The sequence below is a fragment of the Embiotoca jacksoni genome, unplaced genomic scaffold (genome assembly GCF_022577435.1).
Source record: "Embiotoca jacksoni isolate LCO1_2020_lvr unplaced genomic scaffold, fEmbJac1.0.p SCAF_31, whole genome shotgun sequence".
In the NCBI taxonomy this organism is placed as follows: domain Eukaryota; kingdom Metazoa; phylum Chordata; class Actinopteri; family Embiotocidae; genus Embiotoca; species Embiotoca jacksoni.
Genome location: NW_027185383.1, coordinates 1,461,420 through 1,484,774, shown reverse-complemented (window position 1 = coordinate 1,484,774; position 23,355 = coordinate 1,461,420). Strand labels below are relative to the sequence as shown.

The 23,355-nt window shown below is 39.4% G+C and overlaps 1 protein-coding gene across 4 annotated transcripts in view; it reads left to right on the top strand.

Moving 5' to 3' along the window:
- Positions 1–22,325, top strand: part of LOC138207403 (solute carrier family 12 member 7-like) — a 34,686-nt gene extending 12,361 nt beyond the window's left edge. Inside the window, exons 4-27 of one of the 4 annotated variants that reach the window (XM_069164603.1) lie at positions 2,511–2,657; positions 6,288–6,342; positions 7,055–7,185; positions 7,289–7,413; positions 7,551–7,655; positions 8,445–8,656; positions 8,816–8,983; positions 9,262–9,360; positions 9,539–9,596; positions 9,806–9,980; positions 10,279–10,397; positions 10,504–10,602; positions 10,691–10,810; positions 11,340–11,444; positions 12,043–12,211; positions 12,482–12,677; positions 14,760–14,926; positions 15,364–15,495; positions 15,683–15,790; positions 16,235–16,336; positions 18,460–18,629; positions 19,100–19,114; positions 19,407–19,540; positions 20,853–22,325. In XM_069164603.1, coding sequence (XP_069020704.1) covers positions 2,511–2,657; positions 6,288–6,342; positions 7,055–7,185; positions 7,289–7,413; positions 7,551–7,655; positions 8,445–8,656; positions 8,816–8,983; positions 9,262–9,360; positions 9,539–9,596; positions 9,806–9,980; positions 10,279–10,397; positions 10,504–10,602; positions 10,691–10,810; positions 11,340–11,444; positions 12,043–12,211; positions 12,482–12,677; positions 14,760–14,926; positions 15,364–15,495; positions 15,683–15,790; positions 16,235–16,336; positions 18,460–18,629; positions 19,100–19,114; positions 19,407–19,540; positions 20,853–20,944 — 3,003 coding nt within the window. In that variant the 3' untranslated portion in view covers positions 20,945–22,325. The remainder of the gene's footprint in view (positions 1–2,510; positions 2,658–6,287; positions 6,343–7,054; positions 7,186–7,288; positions 7,414–7,550; positions 7,656–8,444; positions 8,657–8,815; positions 8,984–9,261; positions 9,361–9,538; positions 9,597–9,805; positions 9,981–10,278; positions 10,398–10,503; positions 10,603–10,690; positions 10,811–11,339; positions 11,445–12,042; positions 12,212–12,481; positions 12,678–14,759; positions 14,927–15,363; positions 15,496–15,682; positions 15,791–16,234; positions 16,337–18,459; positions 18,630–19,099; positions 19,115–19,406; positions 19,541–20,852) is intronic. The other 3 variants (XM_069164605.1, XM_069164604.1, XM_069164606.1) reach the window with 3 other exon arrangements.
- The last annotated feature ends 1,030 nt before the right edge of the window (positions 22,326–23,355 follow it).

Genomic DNA, 23,355 nt, shown 5'->3' with positions numbered 1-23,355 from the left:
GTGGTGTAAACAGGCCGCCTGGTGCGGGAAAACTACCTGAAACTGTGCTCAAAAAGGATACATTGTTCTGCTGAAACAGAAAGAGCACACCTGTGAGCTCAAAGGGTTTGTAGCAGAGAGCCACGTATATGCCAGTCACCCTCTTACTGCTGGCTGGATTGAAGAAAGGTTCAGCCTGCACAGTAAACTTCCCCTCAGCCCCAGAGAGGAGATCCAGGCCTTGAAAACTATGTCTGTCGTGGGAGGTTGTGTGGAGGTGGTTCTTGGCTCACCTGCCCTTGGTCAGGTTTATTGGGTCAGATAGTGTTCAATGGATACACAAATAAAAGTATTTTTCACTGCTCATTTTCCCATCCAACAATCATTTGATCTCACTACTGGAATTGTGGAGAGTGAGTTGTTTATAATTTGAATATCATCTGGACTTTAAAATCTGTTTTATGTAATAATTGGATTGTGTCTATGGATCATCATATTTGTGGAGAGCAAGAAGAACATTGATACACCTCATGTCTGTCCATTAAATATAAAGCGACAGCCAGTTAGCTTAGCTTAGCTTAGCATATGGATGAAATAAAATAGAAAACAGCCTGGCTGACTTAACAACACCAAAAAAAGTACAACGTAAAACCAACAAGTTCATCCATTGGTTTGTGAACTGCCATTTTTTGAAGCATCGAGTCTGGCAAATTGGCCAACAGCATGGGCCTCTTTGGGGGGGTTGATTCCCCCCAATACCGAGAAAATACCCCAATGTCTACAAAAACCACCAGAACACTGATCAGAAGGAGAGAATTTAGCGAATGAAAAAAAAACAACACTCACTTCTAGTTGACTGGAGCCAGAGGATAAACATGAGAGTTATATTGGGTGGCACGGTGGTGCAGTGGTTAGCATTGTTGCCTCACAGCAAAAAGGTTGCGGGTTCGAATCCGGTCCTGGGCCTTTCTGTGCGGAGTTTGCATGTTCTCCCTGTGCTTGCGTGGGTTCTCTCCGGGTTCTCCGGCTTCCTCCCATCATCCAAAAAACATGCACCTCAGGTCAGGTTACCTGGCGCCGCGCTAGTGGCAGCCTGTTGCAGCAGCTCCCACCTGAGAGCCCCCCTGCTGTAGCGAAGAAATTTCCCCTCGGGGATTAATAAAGTGAAAAAAAAAATATTGGTTTTCTGATCAAGCAGTTTCCAAACTTTTAAACAGGACTTTATAGATTGTTTTCACCTTCAGAAAAAGTGTTATTCAACTGGAACTGTAGTGCTGATACAGCATCTTTGACCCGGAAAATGATTGAATGTTAGGCTCGTCGCTCTGTCCTTAAAAACACTACTTGTCTCAACTAAAAGCTAGAATTTGCTTGTAAAATACCGACCATGTTTAAATGTCACTTCGTACATGGTGGGTGAAAGGACAAAACCTCATTGCTATAATGCCAATCCACATTCCTACAGGCAAAAGTTGTACACGCTGCAGACGCAAAGCATTTAAATTAGTCAAATCCTATAAAGTCAATGAGACTAACCTCCAATTACAATGACACTTACCTCCTTTGTAGTGCTGCTGTCTTGGACCATCAGGAGCCTTTAGGTGAAACACAGTAGAACCTTGGGCTGTTGCTCTGTTTAGAGGCATTGATGACGTTTTACTAAACCCAGCCCCCCTGAATGATAACTGATAGGAGATCTGAAGCTTGAGCCTAAAATGAACAACCCAGACCATGAAGAGGGAGTGAGGGGGAGAAAACAGAAGCAAGAGAGTGAGACAGTGTGACATAAGAGAGAAGATGTGAAACATATGGAAATCCACAACAGGCACTTTGCAGCATTTAGGCAGACAACTGAGTGCAATGGAGAAATCACAGGACAAAATAAGTCGAAAAATGGTATGTACCCTTTGGTTTTTGGGAGGGAAGTCGTACAGGTGTTTGTATGTGCTTGTGCAGTGTGATGCGTACTGCAGATATTTTAGAAGATAGGGATAAATATCAGTCAGACTGTAGGCGCTTCAGCACAAAACGAAACTTTGCACCTAAAGCTGTTGGATGGATCAAGAACAGCTTTTTCCTAAGTATTGTGCCATGTGTTAAAGTGTCACCAGCAGCACTGTTTGTACTCGTTTTACTTTTGAGAAGAAGATAAAATGTGCAAAGTGACGCCTTCGTTACACCAGGAGTAATACCAAAAATGTGAGGACAGCATTTAGAATTCTGAATTTTTTTGAATCAATGACTGTAAAATAAAACCTTTTTATTTTTAAGTTTTAAAATATTATGAATTAATAATTAATAATAAAAAAATGCACGAATAAATGTTGCTACATTTGTTATGTTTGCAAATATTATAAGTAAATATCAATGATATGCAAACATAAATATGATAAACAGCTGAAGAAAAGACAGCTAATATTTAATAACATAACTAAAGTTTAAATGGTGACATTTTGAGATTTCTCAACTTTCATCTATTCCCTTTATTGACCCTCACATGTGCATATATGTGTGTCTTCATTGATCCCCAGGTCCCCCAGATGGGAACGTTCATCGGGGTTTACCTGCCCTGCATGCAGAACATTCTGGGTGTGATTCTGTTTCTGCGTCTCACCTGGATTGTTGGTACTGCGGGAATCTTAGGATCTTTCGCCATCGTCTCCATGTGCTGCATCTGTGTGAGTAAATAACAGTGACAACTACCAAACCTGTTGACTGCCTAAAACCTACAGATTAATTGTGGTGCTAAACCACAACAAATCTCCCCCCCCCCCCCCCCCCCCCCCCCCCCCCCCCCGTGCTGTGAATGATGGAAAGATATCCCTACAGAGCCCCTCCTGGCCATACTGCATGACAATAAACGCCTGAACGGAACCACGACATGTCTGGGGTTAAGTCTGACATTTATGGCACGGCAAACGAAGTGCTGGCCAATGAATATACCCTCTTCTTGAATTTATGGCGTGCTGAGCTTTAATCTGCGTGCCTGGGCTCAGAGGAAAATCCTACCAACAAGCAGAAAATGTGTGTCTTATTTGCCACCATGGTTTCTACGTCAGTAGCTCCAGATAGCCAAACAGAGGAATGACTGTTTGGAAACTTTGAACTTAAATGCTCAGCACTCATGTGATGTTATCTGAACAATCTGCTCACAATACCCTCCTACAATATACAGTGGGTACGGAAAGTATTCAGACCCCTTTCAATTTTTCACTCTTTGTTTCATTGCAGCCATTTGCTAAAATCAAAAAAGTTCATTTTATTTCTCATTAATGTACACTCAGCACCCCATGTTGACAGAAAAAACCAGAAATGTAGAAATGTGTGCAAATTTATTAAAAAAGAAAAACTGAAATATCACATGGTCATAAGTATTCAGACCCTTTGCTCAGTATTGAGTAGAAGCACCCTTTTGAGCTAGTACAGCCATGAGTCTTCTCGGGAATGATGCAACAAGCTTTTCACACCTGGATTTGGGGATCCTCTGCCATTCTTCCTTGCAGATCCTCTCCAGTTCCATCAGGTTGGATGGTGAACGTTGGTGGACAGCCATTTTCAGGTCTCTCCAGAGATGCTCAATTGGGTTTAGGTCAGGGCTCTGGCTGGGCCGGTCAAGAATGGTCACAGAGTTGTTCCGAAGCCACTCCTTTGTTATTTTAGCTGTGTGCTTAGGGTCATTGTCTTGTTGGAAGGTGAACCTACGGCCTAGTCTGAGGTCCAGAGCACTCTGGAAGAGGTTTTCTTCCAGGATATCTCTGTACTTGGCCGCATTCATCTTTCCTTCAATTGCAACCAGTCGTCCTGTCCCTGCAGCTGAAAAACACCCCCATAGCATGATGCTGCCACCACCATGTTTCACTGTTGGGATTGTATTGGGCAGGTGATGAGCAGTGCCTGGTTTTCTCCACACATATCGCTTAGAATTAACGTCAAAAAGTTCAATCTTGGTCTCATCAGACCAGAGAATCTTATTTCTCATAGTCTGGGAGTCTTTCATGTGTTTTTTTGCAAACTCTATGCGGGCTTTCATATGTCTTGCACTGAGGAGAGGCTTCCGTCGGGCCACTCTGCCATAAAGCCCCGACTGGTGGAGGGCTGCAGTGATAGTTGACTTTGTGGAACTTTCTCCCATCTCCCTACTGCATCTCTGGAGCTCAGCCACAGTGATCTTTGGGTTCTTCTTTACCTCTCTCACCAAGGCTCTTCTCCCACGATTGCTCAGTTTGGCTGGACGGCCAGGTCTAGGAAGAGTTCTGGTCGTCCCAAACTTCTTCCATTTAAGGATTATGGAGGCCACTGTGCTCTTAGGAACCTTGAGTGCTGCAGAAATTATTTTGTAACCTTGGCCAGATCTGTGCCTTGCCACAATTCTGTCTCTGAGCTCCTTGGACAGTTCCTTCGACCTCATGATTCTCATTTGCTCTGACATGCACTGTGAGCTGTAAGGTCTTCTTTAGACAGGTGTGTGCCTTTCCTAATCAAGTCCAATCAGTTTAATTAAACACGGCTGGACTCCAATGAAGGAGTAGAACCATCTCAAGGAGGATCAGAAGAAATGGACAGCATGTGAGTTAAATATGAGTGTCACAGCAAAGGGTCTGAATACTTATGACCATGTGATATTTCAGTTTTTCTTTTTTAATAAATTTGCAAAAATTTCTACATTTCTGTTTTTTTCTGTCAAGATGGGGTGCTGAGTGTACATTAATGAGAAATAAAATGAACTTTTTTGATTTTAGCAAATGGCTGCAATGAAACAAAGAGTGAAAAATTTAAAGGGGTCTGAATACTTTCCGTACCCACTGTATATACTCACCCTGCCAGGCTCTGGTGTTTTACTCTGGGGTTGCCATTTCAGAAAGTTTTTATTTTACTGTTAAAGCTGTATTTTACAAATCAAGTTGCACCTAATCGTAGCATTGAAACTCAAAATCGTTTTAGTACCAACGAAGTATCAAAGCTTTATTATGGACTTTAATTAAAGTAAAAAATCCTTCACTTTTATTTCTACTCGCAAACGTACAATAAAGACGATCAGTTTTCTTGTATTTAATTTAGGACAGTAGATCATAGATGGCTGCACACAACTTTATACATACGTTTACTTTACAATACATCAATGGCTATTATGAATAGTGGACTAACAGTTTCAGAGTAGGGTTCTTTTACACGTTGCTTTGGATATGCTGTGACACAATATTTTTTAAAACCACAGCAAAAGCTGGAGGTGACTTTATATATACAAGTTTCCATTCATCTCTGTTGTAATGTTCATTTTATGACAGGCCAACATACTAATTCTCCACAACATATGTCTGGTAGCTTTAGTTACTTTACAAATGAAGACTTTTTTTTTTACAAACAAAACATAGAAAGAGTGAACTGACGACTCTTTTTATATTCATCGTTTGTTATTGTGTTGCTCCAGCTTCTCGAATGTGGCAATTTGCTGTTTTTATTTTAATGTATTGTATTTATTTTGATTTACAACATATTTGTAACACATTAGGACTGCAGCTTGGACAGACCAAGCACTGTGAAGGTGTTTGTTTTTAACAAAAAACAAATAATTGTTTAATCAAGAAAATAATCTGCAAAACAATCAATATATTTATTAATATAATAATTGTTTGCAGTTCTATACAAACTAGATGAAGCTGAGCTCCGTCTGCAGCAGTAAAATCCAACTTTTACATTAACACGAGAAACTGCAACAGTAAAACAGATAAAAGGAATATTTTCCTGCACTGAACACTTACTTTTGATACATTAAGTACATTTTGATTGATTATACTTTTAATAAAGTAAGATTTTAAAAACAGAAACTGTACTAGTAATTAAGTATTTTAGTGTGGTATTAATAAGTACTTCCTCACAAATCTTTCATTTTTTGAATAATTCTTTTTGTAAGTACAGTGATGTAGAGACGGGTCAAATCCTTTTCTCTGGTTGGCTGTTTTGTTTCTAAAATCCTCTGCTACTTTGCTGGCTGTAACAGTAAATGTGTGTTACCCTTACTATTATTTATTTTTTTATTTCATTAAGGAAAAGTTCTTTTATTAAATGAAAAGGCGTTTTGTTGAAAAGCATGCTTTTTGGTAAATACAATTTGAAACAAAAGGTTGTTTTACTATCTAAAACTCTTTACTTCAAATTTATTCAACTTTCAGCACTAATAATAACAACATGTTTCCTGAAATGTCCCCGTTTGAAATGATCTTCTTGCACAAATAAGACAAAGAAAATGCTCCATCTTTCTTTTCTTCTACCCACAACTGAACATCTGTCCTCTCTCTCTCTCCATGCAGACACTGCTCACAGCCATATCAATGAGCGCCATAGCAACCAATGGAGTTGTACCAGGTACATTATAAATTCTTGTTTTTAAATTTTCCATGAGCAGTATGAACCTGCAGTGATTTCCAGTTACAGCTGCAAGTTTGAGAATAATGCAGTGGATGTTGCCATGTACCACTGACTTGCTTTTAATTTGAAAAGCCATAATGTGAAAGATCTGGCAAAGTAAATCATTTTTAACCTTCCGGAAATATATTACAGTTTATTTTTTTGACTGCAAAATGGCGATGCAATTTTATGTGTTTTTGGAGATGACAGACCAATTTTGGGAAAATATTCGCGATAAGTCCACACTCACTTATTTGAGTGTGATTAAGATATCGCAGGTAAAGTATTCAAATTCAGCAATCAGAGAAGACATATTCTCATAGAAGATAACATTACAAGGCAAGCCATATAAAAATACACAGAACTTCATTTGAGCGGTCACAAGCTAAAACAAAGTTTATGCAGCTGTTGACATCCAGGTTCAGGGTTTACTCGTTTACTTGTCAAAAACTTTTCACAACGATTGGAAAATCCTGACGAAGATTCATTTAAATTCAATTAACTGTTGATTTGCATTAGGAAACTTTATACATGTGCAGTTTTAGTCCGTTCAGCTTCAGTTCCTGTCCAGGAAATTGTTCTGAAACTATGAAGAATGTAAAACACTGCAGTTTATATGCCAAGCAATACATTGTGTAGTAGTCTTAACTCTGACTTCACTCCCCCACAGCCGGTGGCTCGTACTACATGATCTCCAGATCTCTGGGTCCGGAGTTTGGAGGAGCAGTAGGTCTCTGTTTTTACCTGGGAACCACCTTCGCTGGATCCCTGTACATACTAGGCACCATAGAGATTCTGCTGGTATGTTACGTCTGTTTCATACATGAGGTCAGCCCGGCAGTAGTCCCTTCGGTTTCACACTAATGACTGGTTTGCTCTGTTTTTACTGCCTGCCCTCCATCAGCTCTACATCGTTCCAACAGCAACAGTGTTCAAAAACAACAACGCTGAAGCAATGCTCAACAACATGCGAGTCTACGGCACCTGCTGCCTGCTCCTGATGGCGCTCGTAGTGTTTGTAGGGGTGAAGTAAGCACACACACACACACACACACACACACACACACACACACACACACACACACACACACACACACACACACACACACACACACACACACACACACACACACACACACACAGGCTCACATTTCCTCTCTCTGCAGGTACGTGAACAAACTGGCTCTGGTGTTTCTGTCCTGTGTGGTTCTTTCCATCATGGCTACTTACGCCGGAGTCATCAAGACACTCATTGAACCACCGACCTTTAAGTGAGTGAACAACAGACGAGAAAACAACTCTCATTAAAGCACTGCCATCTTTAAACAGAAAATCTGCTGCTTGGGAGACTGAAATATTAAAATCAATAAATGTAAAAGAATGACGGTCTACATGATTGATTAACTATAGTGGACAACCTCCCCTCACTCTACTTCACTTGGTTCCACTGTGCTCAACTCCTTGTGTGTGTTGCGGTGGCTGAAACACACAAGAGAGCAGAGCGACACCACAAGTAAATTCTTAACTCATGGGAAACATTGTAGGTGTCAATTTTTTAGATGAGAAATAGTCATTACCTATTAATGGGATTGAAAACGTTTCAAAGGTTTATTCTTTTTTATAGCTTATTTTTCTTTCCATATTACAATAATAATACAGTTCCAATGTTATTTGAATACTTCACAGTATATTGTGTTATATAATGAAATCTGCAAAGTGGTGGATCGCCAGTAATCTGTTTTAAATAATTCCCTGATATACTAGTACCTACTGCTGAACATGATCTGTTATGACAATAAGTTTCACTCCGCATCAGGCCAGCTTTCTAATAAACCACCTGTTCAACTGCCACCCTCCTGAACGCCAAGTTGATTCATCTAATTTGACATTAAAAGTTCAGTCACACTCTTCTGTATAGCATCTATAAATTCAGTGTAAAATAACCTGTCTGCCTAAAGTATTGCAGTAAATATGATTATGATGATTTATTAACCACTGCATGAAAACTAAAGTCATCTGACACCACCGGTCAGCTTCCATCTAACCTCTCTCCTCTACAGTGTCTGTCTTTTGGGGAATCGCTCTCTGAATAATGAACATTTTGAAATGTGCGCAAAGATGGAAGTTGTTAAAAACAACACGGTCACCACGGAGCTCTGGAGCCGCTTCTGTGACAGTGAATATCCCAATGCAACCTGTGATGAATACTTCACCTTGAACAACCTGACAGAGATACAGGCCATACCTGGGCTGCTGAGCGGAGTTATCCAAGGTGAGAAGGAGGCTGAAAGGATTTTGATGTTTCCTCTGACTCCTCCATTAAACTGAACTCCACTGGGAGTTCTTCTCGTTCCACCATCAATTTTTTTCTAGTGGATGAATCATCCAGCTGATGATGCTTCTCTCTCTCTTCTCTCTGTCTTTCCGTTAGACAACCTTTGGGGTGACTACGGTCCAGCTGGGACGGTGATAGAGAAGAAGAGCCAGCCTTCAGTACCGACCCAGGACCCGTCCAAAGACAGAGATGAGAACTATGTCTTCAATGACATCACCACCTACTTCACTCTGCTGGTGGGGATATACTTCCCCTCTGTCACAGGTAGAGGATTTACTGTGTTAAAGAGCCAAGGATATTTTTCTTTTGTTTTTCATTTTGAATAATTAGTGAAAAAATGATTCAATTATATAAAAATGCTGTTTGGATCGGAGATAAAACAAACATTTATTGACATAACAGGGATTAAAACGTTCTTAAAAATATGCAATAAGTAATCTAACTTTTCATACTTTCATTTATAAAAAATACTTTTACTAAAGCATTATTTGTGTGTGTGTGTGTGTGTGTGTGTGTGTGTGTGTGTGTGTGTTTTATTTCAGGTATTATGGCTGGTTCAAACAGGTCCGGAGACCTCAGAGATGCCCAGAGGTCCATCCCGATAGGAACCATACTGGCTATTCTCACCACCTCCTTCATCTGTATCCTCCACACTCTCAGTGTGTGCAGCTCAGGATCAACCAGGTTCTGCATCACTTGGTGATGGAGATCAGTTTTTGCCAGGTTTTAATGACATGTGTTATAATGTCATTGATCAGGCTGTTACTGTATTTAAGTGAATATATGGCCCCAGTGTTTCCATCTTAACTTCCTGCTCAGATATCTCCTGCGTGGTCTTGTTTGGAGCTTGTATTGAAGGAGTGGTGCTGAGAGACAAGTAAGAGAAAAATTAAATGACTGTCCATTCATTGGAACTTGGAGAGTTCTTCAGTGTTCTTCAGAAGGTTGTTTCAAAACATGTTTGGGAACCAGAATCCTGTGTATTAAGACAGAACAGTGAAATATACTGTACTTTCCATGATCAAGTTTATTGCTTTCCTAAAATGACCTAGTAGCCTAAACCGATTGCATCCTTTGATATTTCAGGTTTGGTTACTCGGTAAAGAAGAGCCCAGTAATTGGTATTCTGGCCTGGCCGTCGCCTTGGGTGATTGTGATTGGCTCGTTTTTCTCCTGCTGTGGGGCGGGGCTGCAGAGCCTCACTGGCGCCCCTCGGCTGTTGCAGGCCATCGCTCGTGATGGCATCGTGCCGTTCTTACAGGTTCGTGCTCGAAGGATTTGTGCTTCGTGTCACTGTTTTTTGTTTGTTCTCTCCTCTGAAAGGCTTTTACTTTGAAACATCTGTGGGAAATGTTATTTGATTTAGTTTTAGTTTAAACCTGCAGTGTAGGAATAGTTTCTCTCCCATCTGCCAGTGGACACATGCTTACATCATAGCTCGGCAGTATATTCTGTTGTTACTGTGGTGGCTGTAACGGAGGATAAATGAAGAATTAATGAATGAATAGTTTGATGTACTGATGTTGCCTTGAATAATAATGTGTCTCTGTCGCTCTCAGGTCTTTGGTCATGGGAAGGCTAACGGTGAGCCCACCTGGGCTCTTTTGCTGACTGTTGGGATCTGTGAGATAGGAATCCTCATCGCCTCTCTGGACGATGTGGCCCCTATCCTCTCCATGTATGTAGTTTATTACAGTAGTATCTCTTTCTATCGCACATCCTCTCAGCCCGTTACATTTCTTGCTAAATTAATTTATTTCTGTGTTGATCGTTTGTCTGCTCAGGTTTTTCCTCATGTGCTATCTGTTTGTCAACCTGGCCTGTGCTGTTCAGACTTTGCTGCGTACCCCCAACTGGAGACCTCGCTTTAAGTTCTACCACTGGTAACAACAGCTTACAAATAACTCAAGAACAAAAGAACTTCTTTAACAGTTCATTATTACAGTTACTGTGTGTGTTTGTGTCCTATAGGACCCTGTCCTTCTTAGGGATGAGTCTCTGTCTCTCCCTCATGTTCATCTCCTCCTGGTACTACGCACTGGTTGCCATGGTGATAGCCGGTTGTCTCTATAAATACATTGAGTACAGAGGGTGAGTCTGGGTTTTTCAGGTCAAGACACCAGTTCGGATTTGCTGGAGCTAAACTCTCCATGAGTGATAATGTCCAAGTAAAAATAGAAGTTTTAATGAAAATAGAGTTTTGTTTATTAAGGAGAAACATCATTTCAAGCTTTCTTTGATGTCACAGAGGAACACAATGAGAGCTTTGGTTTACACTGTGTGCCTTCAAATTGTTCCTCTGCTGTTTCAGAAACAGTAAAGTACTAACTTTAAAGACGTTGACTGAAGACAAATTCTTCGGTGGTCTTCAAGGTGTGATTTGGTATGAATCTGTTCAAACATAGTTAAGCATCCAAGACCGAGATCCACAAGACCTTCTGTTAGTGAAAACTTATTGTCTTACAAGCCTCGAACTGTCTGCTCAGAGATGTGGAAGTGATATCAAATATTTCTGTCAACCCAGCAGGGGAAGGTTCACCTTCAGTGAGAGTGTCTCAAACCTCTTAATGTCCGGTCTCTTCTTAGAAGTGAAACTCTCCTGTTTCCTTTTTTGTTTCAGGGCAGTGAAGGAATGGGGAGACGGGATCAGAGGCCTGTCCTTAAACGCAGCACGCTACGCTCTCATCCGCCTGGAGGAAGCACCGCTGCACACCAAAAACTGGAGGTAAGTGAAGGAGCCATCCTGCAATGAACCTTTGACAATTCGCAGATCATCAACAGTGGGATTATTTTCATTTAAGGGTGAAATGATTAGTCCATTGATTGGTCTGAAATCTGATCGATGATAAAGCACAAAATGACAAGTAACTGCTGTTTCCTGTTTCTTGAACTTGGGCATTTGTTGCTTTTGAGTGTTTTACATTAAACTTTGAACTTTGAACTTTGGGTTTTGGGCTGTTGGTCAGCCAAAACAAGCAACATTAAAATGTCTCTAACTCTAAGGTATTTTTTTTTTTACTATTTCTGATCGTCTATAATTGAAATAATCAATTGATTATTCAAAACCACGTTTTAACAGTTTAAAGTGATTGTTTGTTGCAGCGTTATTTGAACTACCAGTCAGTCTGTCTGTAACTGTTTACTCAACATCAATAAAATGCCACAAAATAGGAAAAAATACTCAGAATCAAAGACGTTATACAAAGTATAAAAGGTACATAACTTCTTCCACCCATCCAAACTACTCCACAAATAGTCTCTTTGGATTTAATCAGAATTATTAAGCCTCATTTTGCAGCTTAGATTTCTCTCTCCCTCTTCAGGCCTCAGCTGTTGGTGTTGTGCAAGCTGGACTCAGACCTGGCAGTGAAATACCCTCATCTGCTGTCCTTCACCACGCAGCTCAAAGCAGGGAAGGGGCTGACCATCGTCTGCTCGGTCCTGGAGGGAACCTACATGACCCGGGGGAACGACGCCAAGACTGGAGAGCAGGTTTGTCCAAATATTCAGTCACCTGTCCTGCATATTAAGTCCACCACCTGGCAAGTTACCATAAAAACTATATGCATTTAACCATTTGGAGTTGTGTGACCCTGCAAAAGAGTTCATGTTATTTATCCAATTTCAATCAGAAAAAAGGTTGCCAACATGCTGTACAAACAGTGAATGAATCAAACCATGACATTATAAAACACTTCTTTTCCCGTTTGTTTGTTTTTTGTTTTTTTTTAACCTTTTCTTTACTCTACTTGCTTCCTGCAGAATCTGAAAGCAGCCATGGCTGCAGAGCGGACAAAGGGTTTCTCCCACGTGGTGGTGTCGTCTAACCTGCGAGATGGTTTCTCCATACTTATCCAGTCAGCAGGACTGGGAGGAATGAAACACAACGCTGTCCTGATGGCCTGGCCCGTAGGCTGGAAACAAGCCCAGGATTTCTCCGCCAGGAGGAACTTCATAGGTAAACAACACAGGAGTGTGTCGCAGGAAGTGTGTGTGACAGAATAAAGCCAAAGCAAACAAGTCTCCGGTATAAATAAGATGAGGCACCACTTTCTGATCAGGCACCAATTATAAAGGCTTTGGAAACTGTAATGAATAAAATGAAAAAGTTGCAAAAGTTTTATAGATCAGCGAATAGGAACTACTTTTGGGTTGCCAGATTGTGGAAAATACTCCTCCACAGCACTCTTCTGGTATTTGTATCTCTTTAAGTCATTCGGGAGGTCATTTGGACTGTATGACCCCTCACTGTTTGGAAATGTGCTGCAGGAACCAGATCCATTTATAAACAACTCATTAACATTTACAACTGCAGACGTCACAGACTGTAGAATATTTGAGATATTAACATTTATAAAAGCATTCATGAAGTAATTACTGTTTGAAGTACTTATTAATGGTTTAGCCATGTTTATAACTATCAGTAGGGCATGAAAATGCACAGACATGTTGTTACATCATTACATCAAAATATTACATTTGATTTGATTAAGACACACTGATGTAAGAAACTGGGAACATCTTAATTTCTGAAATAAAAAGGTCAACATTTCACTACTTAACTAAACTGTTCTCTACATGTCTGCTACTTAAAATTTTGAACTTTTTTTCCCAATAAACTCTGAGTTCAAATCAACTCTTTTTGCTTGTACATGTGAGACCATCGAATACACTCTCAAGCAGAGTGAAAGTAACTCTTTTCTTGGAGATGATTTTTAACACTTTTCAGGAGTTGAACTTAAACTCTTTGGGAGTTAAAACTCGACTCCCATGAAGAGTACATTTTATTTTAACCTCGAGTTGTTTGAATGTGAACTCTTTCAGTGTTAACAGTCAACACTTAAACATGTGTATTGTTTAACATTCATGGAGTTAAAATGTCATCACAGTATGAAGCTTTTAGGTAAGACTGACAACAAGATGTCAACATATTTGTCACTAATTAAAATTTGTCATTTATACATGTAATTATATGCAGTGTGCAACAGTTAATGCTGCATGAATACATAGTGTAACAAGTTACAAACTAACCATTGAAGTAAAGCCACTGTGATTAAGTTGATATGTTACGTTCCTACCTTGTACACTTATGGTTTTGAATGATAGCCCCATTTTATTTATCATCATGTCTTCATTGAAATATTAATATTAAATTTAACAAACCTAAATATAATTTCTGCCCATCACTTTGATTTAATTTGGTTGTTTTATTCTCAAACGTTTCAAAGAAATAACTAAGGTATGCTGGGAAATGCTAATACAGCAACAAAGCTGTGCAGTCAACACCGGGAGTAGAGTTGAATCATGCTCCTCAACACTCACCGAATGAACCCCAAAATATTAACCCACCAGAGAGTAACACTGAACACAAGCTGTAGTCTAATTTAGAAAATAAACTCCCAAAATCCAACTCTTTGTTTAACTCCAGGATATTTCACTCTAGAAAGTTGCTGTGTATCAACAGCTGGTCAAACTTTATGAACGCGGTGAGTTATATAGGTCGTTTATAGGTGGATTTCTGTGCTGGTGTCCTGTAGTCTCCTTGACGAAGTAACAAGCTGTCTTGAAAGACAGTACACTGTTTTCACATAACAAACACTGAACATTTAACCCAAAAAACAAAAAAAATACTGTTACATGTATTACATGAAACTTTACAAATACCAATAAGTGGCTGCAGTGCATCAATTTCATCACATTCAGTGATTTGTCCACACAAAAACACTGAATAAAGTCATTCATTATAGCTGATCAACCTTTTAAATGATGCTGATATGTATATCCTGTAATACAGTTATAAGTTTACCCACAAATACTAAATTTTTCCAGCAGAGCTTAACTTTAATAACCTTACTGGTATGGTCCAGGATTTTTTTTTTTACATGATTTTAGACATCTTCATGGCACAAAGTAGTGGTAGAGGACACATTTAGCTCTGCAAGCGAAAATGGGTAAAACGGAAAGAATAGAGGTTTCTCATCCGACATAGAAACATTGATTGTCTCACCATCACTCCGTCTCTCTTTCTCTATCCCCCCAGAAACAGTGAGAGAGACGACGGCAGCGCATCAGGCTCTGCTGGTTGCTAAGAACATCGACCACTTCCCAGGCAACCAGCAGCGACTGAAGGGAACCATTGACGTGTGGTGGATCGTACATGACGGTGGACTGCTCATGCTGCTGCCATTTTTACTTAATCAGCACAAGGTCTGTAGGAGAGTGTGTGTGATATTATTTAATGGATTGTTATCCATCAAATCAAATCAAAAGAAAAACTAAAACTTGACAAAACTTATTCCTGACATTTCAAAATTATTGAATTAAAAAATACAGATCCAGTTGCTTTCTAATAATAGACAACTATTCCACAGAATACATTTTCTCTTAAATTTTAAAAAGGAACTTTCTAATTTTTTTGAGAAACAGCTTCTGTTGTGCATGATGGAAAAATGTATATTCTGTCAAATGCAGCCTTGTGTAAAACTATTTAATTTTAGTGCAGAGGCTTCCTGTCATCAGTAGAAATAAAAGAATGAAAATATATGATGCAATGTAATGTTGCTTTGAGGTTTATGTACTGAGAAAGATCACAGATAGGATGTAGAGTTCCTGCACTGGCGACTGACACTGAAACGTCTCTGCAGGTATGGAGGAAGTGCAAAATGCGAATCTTCACAGTGGCCCAGATGGATGACAACTCCATCCAGATGAAGAAAGATCTCCAGATGTTCCTCTACCATCTCCGTCTGGATGCCGTGGTGGAGGTGGTGGAGATGGTGAGACTGTATACAGTTCCTTTTTTTTAGTTCATTTTTATGAAATAAAATATGATGGTGAATCCCAATCATCAGTCTCTTATTGAGGTCCCTTATGGCTTTGTGTTTATTTTTAACAACACATAATATGACAATATTTCCCAACCTATTAATACTGAATTTACAGATGTGGTGTGTGTCCTTCTAGCATGACAGTGATATCTCAGCCTTCACCTATGAGAAGACGCTGGTAATGGAGCAGCGATCTCAGATGCTCAAACAGATGCAGCTGTCCCGCACGGAGAGGGAGAGAGAGGTAAGATGTCACATACTGTACATCATAACCAATTTTGATTATAAAGGATTATAAAGAACTAAATTGTGCATTATTGTGTATAATTTAGATATTTTGACATTTTCTGACATTGATAGTGTAGTTATGTGATGGACATTTGATGAGTATGTTGAAACAAACACCTTCAAGTTTGGAATACTGTCCAAACACTGTAAAACACATATTTTGATGTCAAATATGAAAAAGGAAACCCCACAAGTACCTCAAACATATTCCATTATAAAATATTCAGATATCATGCTTACACTTTAAAACGTGATGTATAAATGCTTCTTCAACAAGCTGTATACGTAATGCACTTATGCAGTCCAAAAGAAAGGGTGAAGCATAACTCCCTGTGCTCTGCTGGTTTTGACCTTTGAACTCTTCCCCCAATCTTGTGTTGCGATTGGACAACGGGCTCAGATTCAGAGCATCACAGATGTGTCGCGTGGCTCCATAAAGAGGAAGAAGTGGTCAGGTGTTCAAGCCCCGCCCCTCAACATTCAGTGCATTCCAGAGGATGAGGTAGCCACGGCAACCAAAATAGCTTGTAGCGACCAATTATGGTGCCATCGCTCCATCCATCCATCATGCCATCCTTCCTCTCCATTATTATCCATTCATACCGACTATGGTGCTTTTAGACAGAACTGTTTCCTCCTCATTTTAATTTAACTCCCCTTGCTAATTTCGAGGCGTCCATCCATTCACTCTCCTGTATCTGCTGCTCACAGTTGTCAGGCTGCCACTAGAGGAAGACAAATTCCTCACTGAGTGGTTTTACATGTAAACCAGAATCCCACAGTAGGTCTGCATGAAACTCACTCTGGTATTTTTTCCATTTGCTACTTCAGGAGTACTAATCATTCACTCCCAATATGTACTCCACGGTTCTTGTGGTTGCTTAATCCTGTCATCTAGGATGACAAAAGTTTGGAGTGAAGATTTGTAGACCTACTTTATGATTGGATTTTTCAGCCCCTTGTTTCCATTTGCTTTTAAATGTGCAAGACAATGGAGGAAGGCTTACCACCACTTGATATGCAGCTCTGCTGATATGATTAGTTATGTGCTTGATCTTTTTCTTAACTAAGGTGAGGAGCAGTGGGCTTCTATCATGCTTTTATTTTTGAACTGCACAGCTGGATCACTTAACTTTCAACCTGCATTGCAGAATGTTTGTTGTTTCCTTTTGCCACTGAGAGTGATTAACAGAACCGCTGTTGACACCAGCTCACGTCATAAGCGCTGGCAAAGGGCTGACGTTTGATTGGATCGTGGGAGATGTAAAGCTTGTGGTTGGTTGTTACATGTGAGAGGGTTGAGGTTACGATGAGGTTCAGAGACAAGTTGACTGACAGTGAAACAACCATCAAGCACGTGTCCCTTTGGCCGAGCCTATCTATTGCCTGCTCCTTTGCTCTGTTGCATTTATAAAGACGTGATCAGTGACTCACGATCAGAATTTGATCCATTCAGTCTGATAAAATTTGAAAGTCTAGAATAGCTGCATGATTGAATTGTTTTATTCCTATTGAAGTTAGCATAGGGCTAAACTGGAGGTTAGCGGGCTAGTCTCTGGTGCACTGGCTCTCTGCTCATAGAGCATGCTCAGTATGGATTCATCCAGCCAGTTAATAACCAGATTATATTATACATATATAATATCTCTGTACACTGCGAGAGAGATTTATAGAGAGCTGAAAGGCTTCGTCACTTTTGGCAAGAGCTTGAATGTAGCAGACGTTCATTTATACTGTAAGTAAAAGTCCCACATTATAGCTGTAACTATTTAGAGCAATATTCAGATGTCTGGATGAAGCTCATGTGTTTTGGCTTTCATCAAGTCATCTTTCCTGCTCAGGTTTACCTGCTCAACCTTTTATCCCATGGTGCCTACAGGGAAGCGGCCTGAATGCGGTAGTAGTAGTTTTGAATGTTGAGAATGTGTTGACATATTTCTTTGAAAATTATGCTGCATTTGTACAATAAAGATGTTCGAGAAGTTGCATTAATTACATTTTTCAAATAATAACAAGATACATTTAAATAAGTTTTACGAGTGAATAAGACGATTTAAATTATAAAAATGCAGAGATTACATAAAATACACAAGCATGAGAGTACAATGAATTTTAATCTTTAGCTAGAATTTTAGCAAAAGTTTAAGGGATGATGTAGCATGTTTGAAATCATTTTTTTTTTATCTTTAAATAATTTAGCAATAATTCAAGTATAAGCATCAGAGAGCAGAAGCTGAGGGACCATCAACAATGAATTCATCATTTACTTAAACACATCAGGGACAATGGTGTGTTCTCGTGGATGTTAGTGCACGTGGTTCATTTCCATGTTGTGACCAATGACTCAAATATCACAAAAATAGAGCAGGACATTCAACGGTCCATGTGTGTGATTCAATAAAAGGCAGTTCTTTGAACCTGCATGTACTTTCATCATCATAAACTTCACTGCTCTCATAACACACATATGCCCTTCCATTATGTCTTTCATATTTTTATGTCCTTGTTTACTGTAAATAAAACAGGTATGTACAGCTTTTTTAAGGGCTGATTAAGAATTCCAACATTGCAAAACATGAACTTGGTTAAAGACTTGTCATCTGACCTGTCCTTTTTTTTTTTTAGGCCCAGTTGATTCACGACCGAAACACAGCGTCTCATTCTGCAACCAATGAGAAAGCTGCAGGCGCCCCACCGGATCGTGTCCACATGACGTGGACCAAAGATAAACTGTTGAATGAGAGGAACAAACACAGAGAAACCCTGGGAGTTAAAGACATGTTTAATATGAGACCGTAAGTGGATCCAGCTGTGCTGCAAGATATCGTCAAACACAGTCCATGATTTTTGTTCCAGTGCCCAACAGTATGCTACATTTCATACAATACTAAACTCTAAGACGTATTAACTTTTTTATGTTGTGTTAAGTTGGATATTTTGGTGCTTTACAGTCATTAGTTTTAGCATTACTATTAGTATCTTTGTGAACGTATGAGTATTCTACATTCAATAGTAATTACTGATATTTTCTTGTTTGGATTTAATATGACATAAGCCATTGTCTTTTTCAAAGGTTGTCCTCCTGAGGTTTATTCAGTATTTTTGCCTTATGCATACAAACAGTATTCACAGCACAGTGTAATTTTAGACTTCCTCTCCATTTCTGTAATAATCTAAACATAATTCTGTAATGATTCTGAGACAATGGGAGATAACCACTTTTCGTGTTAATGTTGGATGTGCTTTTTTTGCTTCCTTCCTTTAGTGAGTGGGAAAATCTGTAAGTTATGTTTCACTTTATGCTTTCATGTGCATGAACTCTCAGTGCATGTGTGTGAGAATCACCTCTGTTGCCCTGCTGGTGTGAAGCAGCTCACTAGTTTAGTTTGCATGAGCGTCAGGTGCATGATGACAAACAAGCCTCTGCTGCTATCATACAGTATTGATACATAATACTATAATAATAATGATTTATATAATATAAGCGGCATGCATTTGCAAGATCATCAAACCCATAATCAAGTATATTGTGCTGATTTACTATCATATTTGTTCTTATTAATGTCTGGTAGCAACCAGTCCAACGTGCGCAGGATGCACACAGCTGTGAAGCTGAACGAGGTGGTCGTCAAGAAATCCCATAATTCAGAGTTGGTGCTGCTCAACATGCCAGGACCACCGAAGAACAAGAAAGGGGATGAGAACTGTATCCTTTTTCGACGTAACATCATTGTTAAACTGCTAATTGTCGTTCTTTCAGTCAATGAGTCGTTAAGTTCTTTGGTTAGCTGCTGAAAGGAGTTTTGGCACATTTCAAAATAGTTTGACCTTTTTTGTAATACATTAATTCACATTTTTGCCAAGATTGTCACCTCTTTCATCTGTATGCTAAATGCCAACAGCCAAATAACTTAACTTGGCATAACGACTGGAAACAGAGGGAAAAGAGCAACCCTGTCTCTGTCCAAAGGTTAAAAGTCTGCCTACTAGTCAATTGTGGTTTTACAACTTTGGTTTGTGTATGGATAATATATATATATATATATATATATATATATATATATATATATATATATATATATATATATATATATATATATACATAGCTAAGCCATAGATTTAGCCTACCCAATATAATGCCCAAAGCGTGTAACACACTTGTCATTCTACTTGCATATACTGTGTCAGTTTCACGTGTCTCACCTATGCTTGTAAAGTAAGGTGCCTTAAGTTTTGGCACCAAAAACGATGGGGTTAGGGTCAGGAACAGATCATGGTTCAGATCAAAGTTTGTATTTTTACAGTATTTTTTAAGTAACTTTAGAATGTCATGTTAATGAAATACCGTAGACTACGGTACATAAATTACATGCGTCACATTATGTACCTAACTTACTTGCGTTACGTTAAAATACATTGAGCTTTGCTTTATCATGGACTTGAACACCAGTCTCCTGAATGAAAGTCTGTTTTTGACCAACCAAGCACCCTCACCATCTTCCCCAATCAGAGTTTATCAGTCTTTGTACTTTGTTACATGACCCCCGTCACATGACCTCCTTCTTCCCTACAGCTCATGTATGCATGTACTTATCACGCCTAGGCGAGGTAAAACGTCACACTGACACGTTATCCTCCGGTGGACTAACAAGTATAGTACATGCTTTGGCATAATACTGGGCTAATTTTGCACAAAGAAATGAGTTGCATTGATCTTCTGATATAATCTTCCCTATTTAAAAAGCAAATAGACTAAGCATATATTTTCCAAGCTTTCAAGCCAGGTTAACTGCAAATACATAAGTCTTTAAACATTTTGAACTGTTTAAGGTGTTGTGCTTGGCAAACAGTTGCAATGTGAAGAGAAAAGTTAAAAGGCTCAATTGGAAAGTGTATCTTTATTCATTACCCAAAATACTAAAGTTTTGCAAAACCAACTCTCCAGATTGGAAAACCTGAAGATGCTGCTGTGCACTTCTTCATTGTGCACTATCCCCTTAACCATGCTGTGTCTCCAGATATGGAGTTCCTGGAGGTTTTAATGGAAGGCCTGGACCGCGTCCTGTTGGTCCGTGGAGGAGGTTCGGAGGTCATCACTATCTACTCCTAGCACAGAGATGTCTCAAATTGTTTAAAAGGTCACCAGGAAGAAAAATGATTGGACAGTGGGAGCCCAGAGGGCTGGGAGAGGATGACATGGCTTTAAGGTTGGACAAATGCCTCCTCCCACCTATCAGGAGAAAATAAGTGAGAATCCTGCAGACCTGTGCTTGCTGTTAAGGACCAGGGTCCCTGCATGCAGCCCTGAGCTCAATCCACCATCCAGGGGAACAGAGGGGTCTCCTCAAAACATCCACCTGAGTTCCTTGACTCGACCACAACTTTACTCTGCAAGATAACAACCATGTGGCTGCACTGTGAAAATGTTCTTTACTTGCTGTTTTCTGACAAACCTTCAATGTGACACGTTATTCCTTCACTGGACACTTGGAGGAAAAAACTCAAACTGCAGCTTGTTTTTGTGGCTGCCAGTAAGATCATTGATCTGAAAAAGTGGACACTGTCTTTATTTATTCAGTGCCAATGATGAAACAACACAGAACAAAATTCAGAATTTGAAATGATGGTATGAGTTGAACATGTTTTAAAACAAATATATTTTACACATTATCAGCAAGTTAAAACTAACGTATTGATGGCCTTTGTTATCTTGTTTTTTGGGGGGGCAGAAGTGACCATATTTGGATGAGCAGGGGAAAGGGGGGGGTGCATCTGACTGAGAACCAAAGGACATTATACCCGCCCACCAATACTGGCAACCTGACTGCACACCAGGCATGTCAATCAAAACAGGTATCCCTCCAAACCCATAATATCTAGTTAATTATGGAAATATTTTCAGAAGGACCAAAAGAACACTGATCAGAAGGAGTGAATTTCACGAATGACACCATAATGGCTTGTGAAAAACATGTATTTTTCATGACAAAAGTTTAACCTTTTTGAATGGTAAGTCTATTGGAGCCAGACGTTTTTTTGGAGCCGGCCCCTAGTGGTCTTAAGTGGTAATGCACTTTAAGTCACTTCCCCATTCACCTCTCAGACCCAAAAACTATGACCATGTTATATAAAGTCTATGCTTGTAATCTATAGTTTAAATTTTCTTGGCCATTCATTATGAACCGGTTTGTTGTCACAGTCAACATTTGATCAAGAAGGAAGAAAATGTTGAAAATGCAACAGCTGAACTGCAGCTCCTTTGGTTTTAGTATTATACTGTAGAAAATTGAAATAATGATGCATTTCACTCCGGTTTTGCAAAGGAGCAAAATGTTTTACTGCTTTACCGAGCAACATGGAGAGTACTTAGGAGTTTTGTATTTTATTTTAATTTTGATTCTCTTTTTTAAGTGGAGCACTGACCCATTTGTCTGTAATGTGCAAAAAAGAAATACACATTTAAAAGATTTGTCAGTTTGTATAATCCTGGAGTTCTCGTGTATTAGATTGTTTATTGCAATGTGTATTAAGTTACTTCACATTCTTTTCTGTGCCTGTAAATGGAGTTTTAATGAAGCTACAGTGTGAAGGAAATAGCCCTAACTCAACGGTGGCTCATAATCAGGATTTACACAGGTTCCCAAATATTGTCTTAACTGACATCATGTCAGTTATGACTCAGTGATGTGTGACAATGAATCCCAAACAACAGTTCCTTGTATCTAAACGACAACTTTGCCAGAGCCCTCCGAAAGGACTGTTGTGAACATTTTTGCTGCCCCTGGAGGTTCATCAACACACAGGCTAAACTTTAATTTCATAAAGTTTAGATGAAAAAAACTTGTTTGATTTTGGCTAAATGACACATGTCAAACATTAGAGATTATCTTCAAAGTTAAAGGAAAGCAGCATTAAAAGATCCTGTTTGTCCAGATCTACACAATTATTTTGGTTAAAGCTGTGTCAACATAACCAGTATGAATGATGGTCAAAACAACAATATGATACCCAAGTGATTACAAACTGGAATTATGATTTAACTGATGATAGAAACACTCATCAAAAACAGGTTTGTGATGTCAAAGTCACCCATCCATTCACCAGAAACAACTCACAATACTTCTGCTGCAGAATAAGCCTCTTGCTGCTTTGCCACTGAGCCTTAGCACTTAGTCTGTCGTGATCAACTGATGAATGGTAACACTTTACTTGAAGCGGTGTGCATAAGATGTACATGACACCTATCATGAAGGTTATATTTTGATCCACAGTGCAGGTGCAGGTTTGATGGGAGCACAAGTAGGTGTGGCCAACTTTATTAGTAATTTGGGGAACCTAAACAGCATGTTGCAATGGTAAAGTTGGAGATATAAATAATTAGAAGGTGTGTCACAGCCAACTTCAATAATGGTCAATCAAATCAGCTCCTCTCCTTTCCCTTTAAAACCGCTGTGGTGCAGCAGACCGTCAGTTTCTGATGGCTGAAGAAGGAGCAGAACAGCACCGCCATCCAAATTTTAC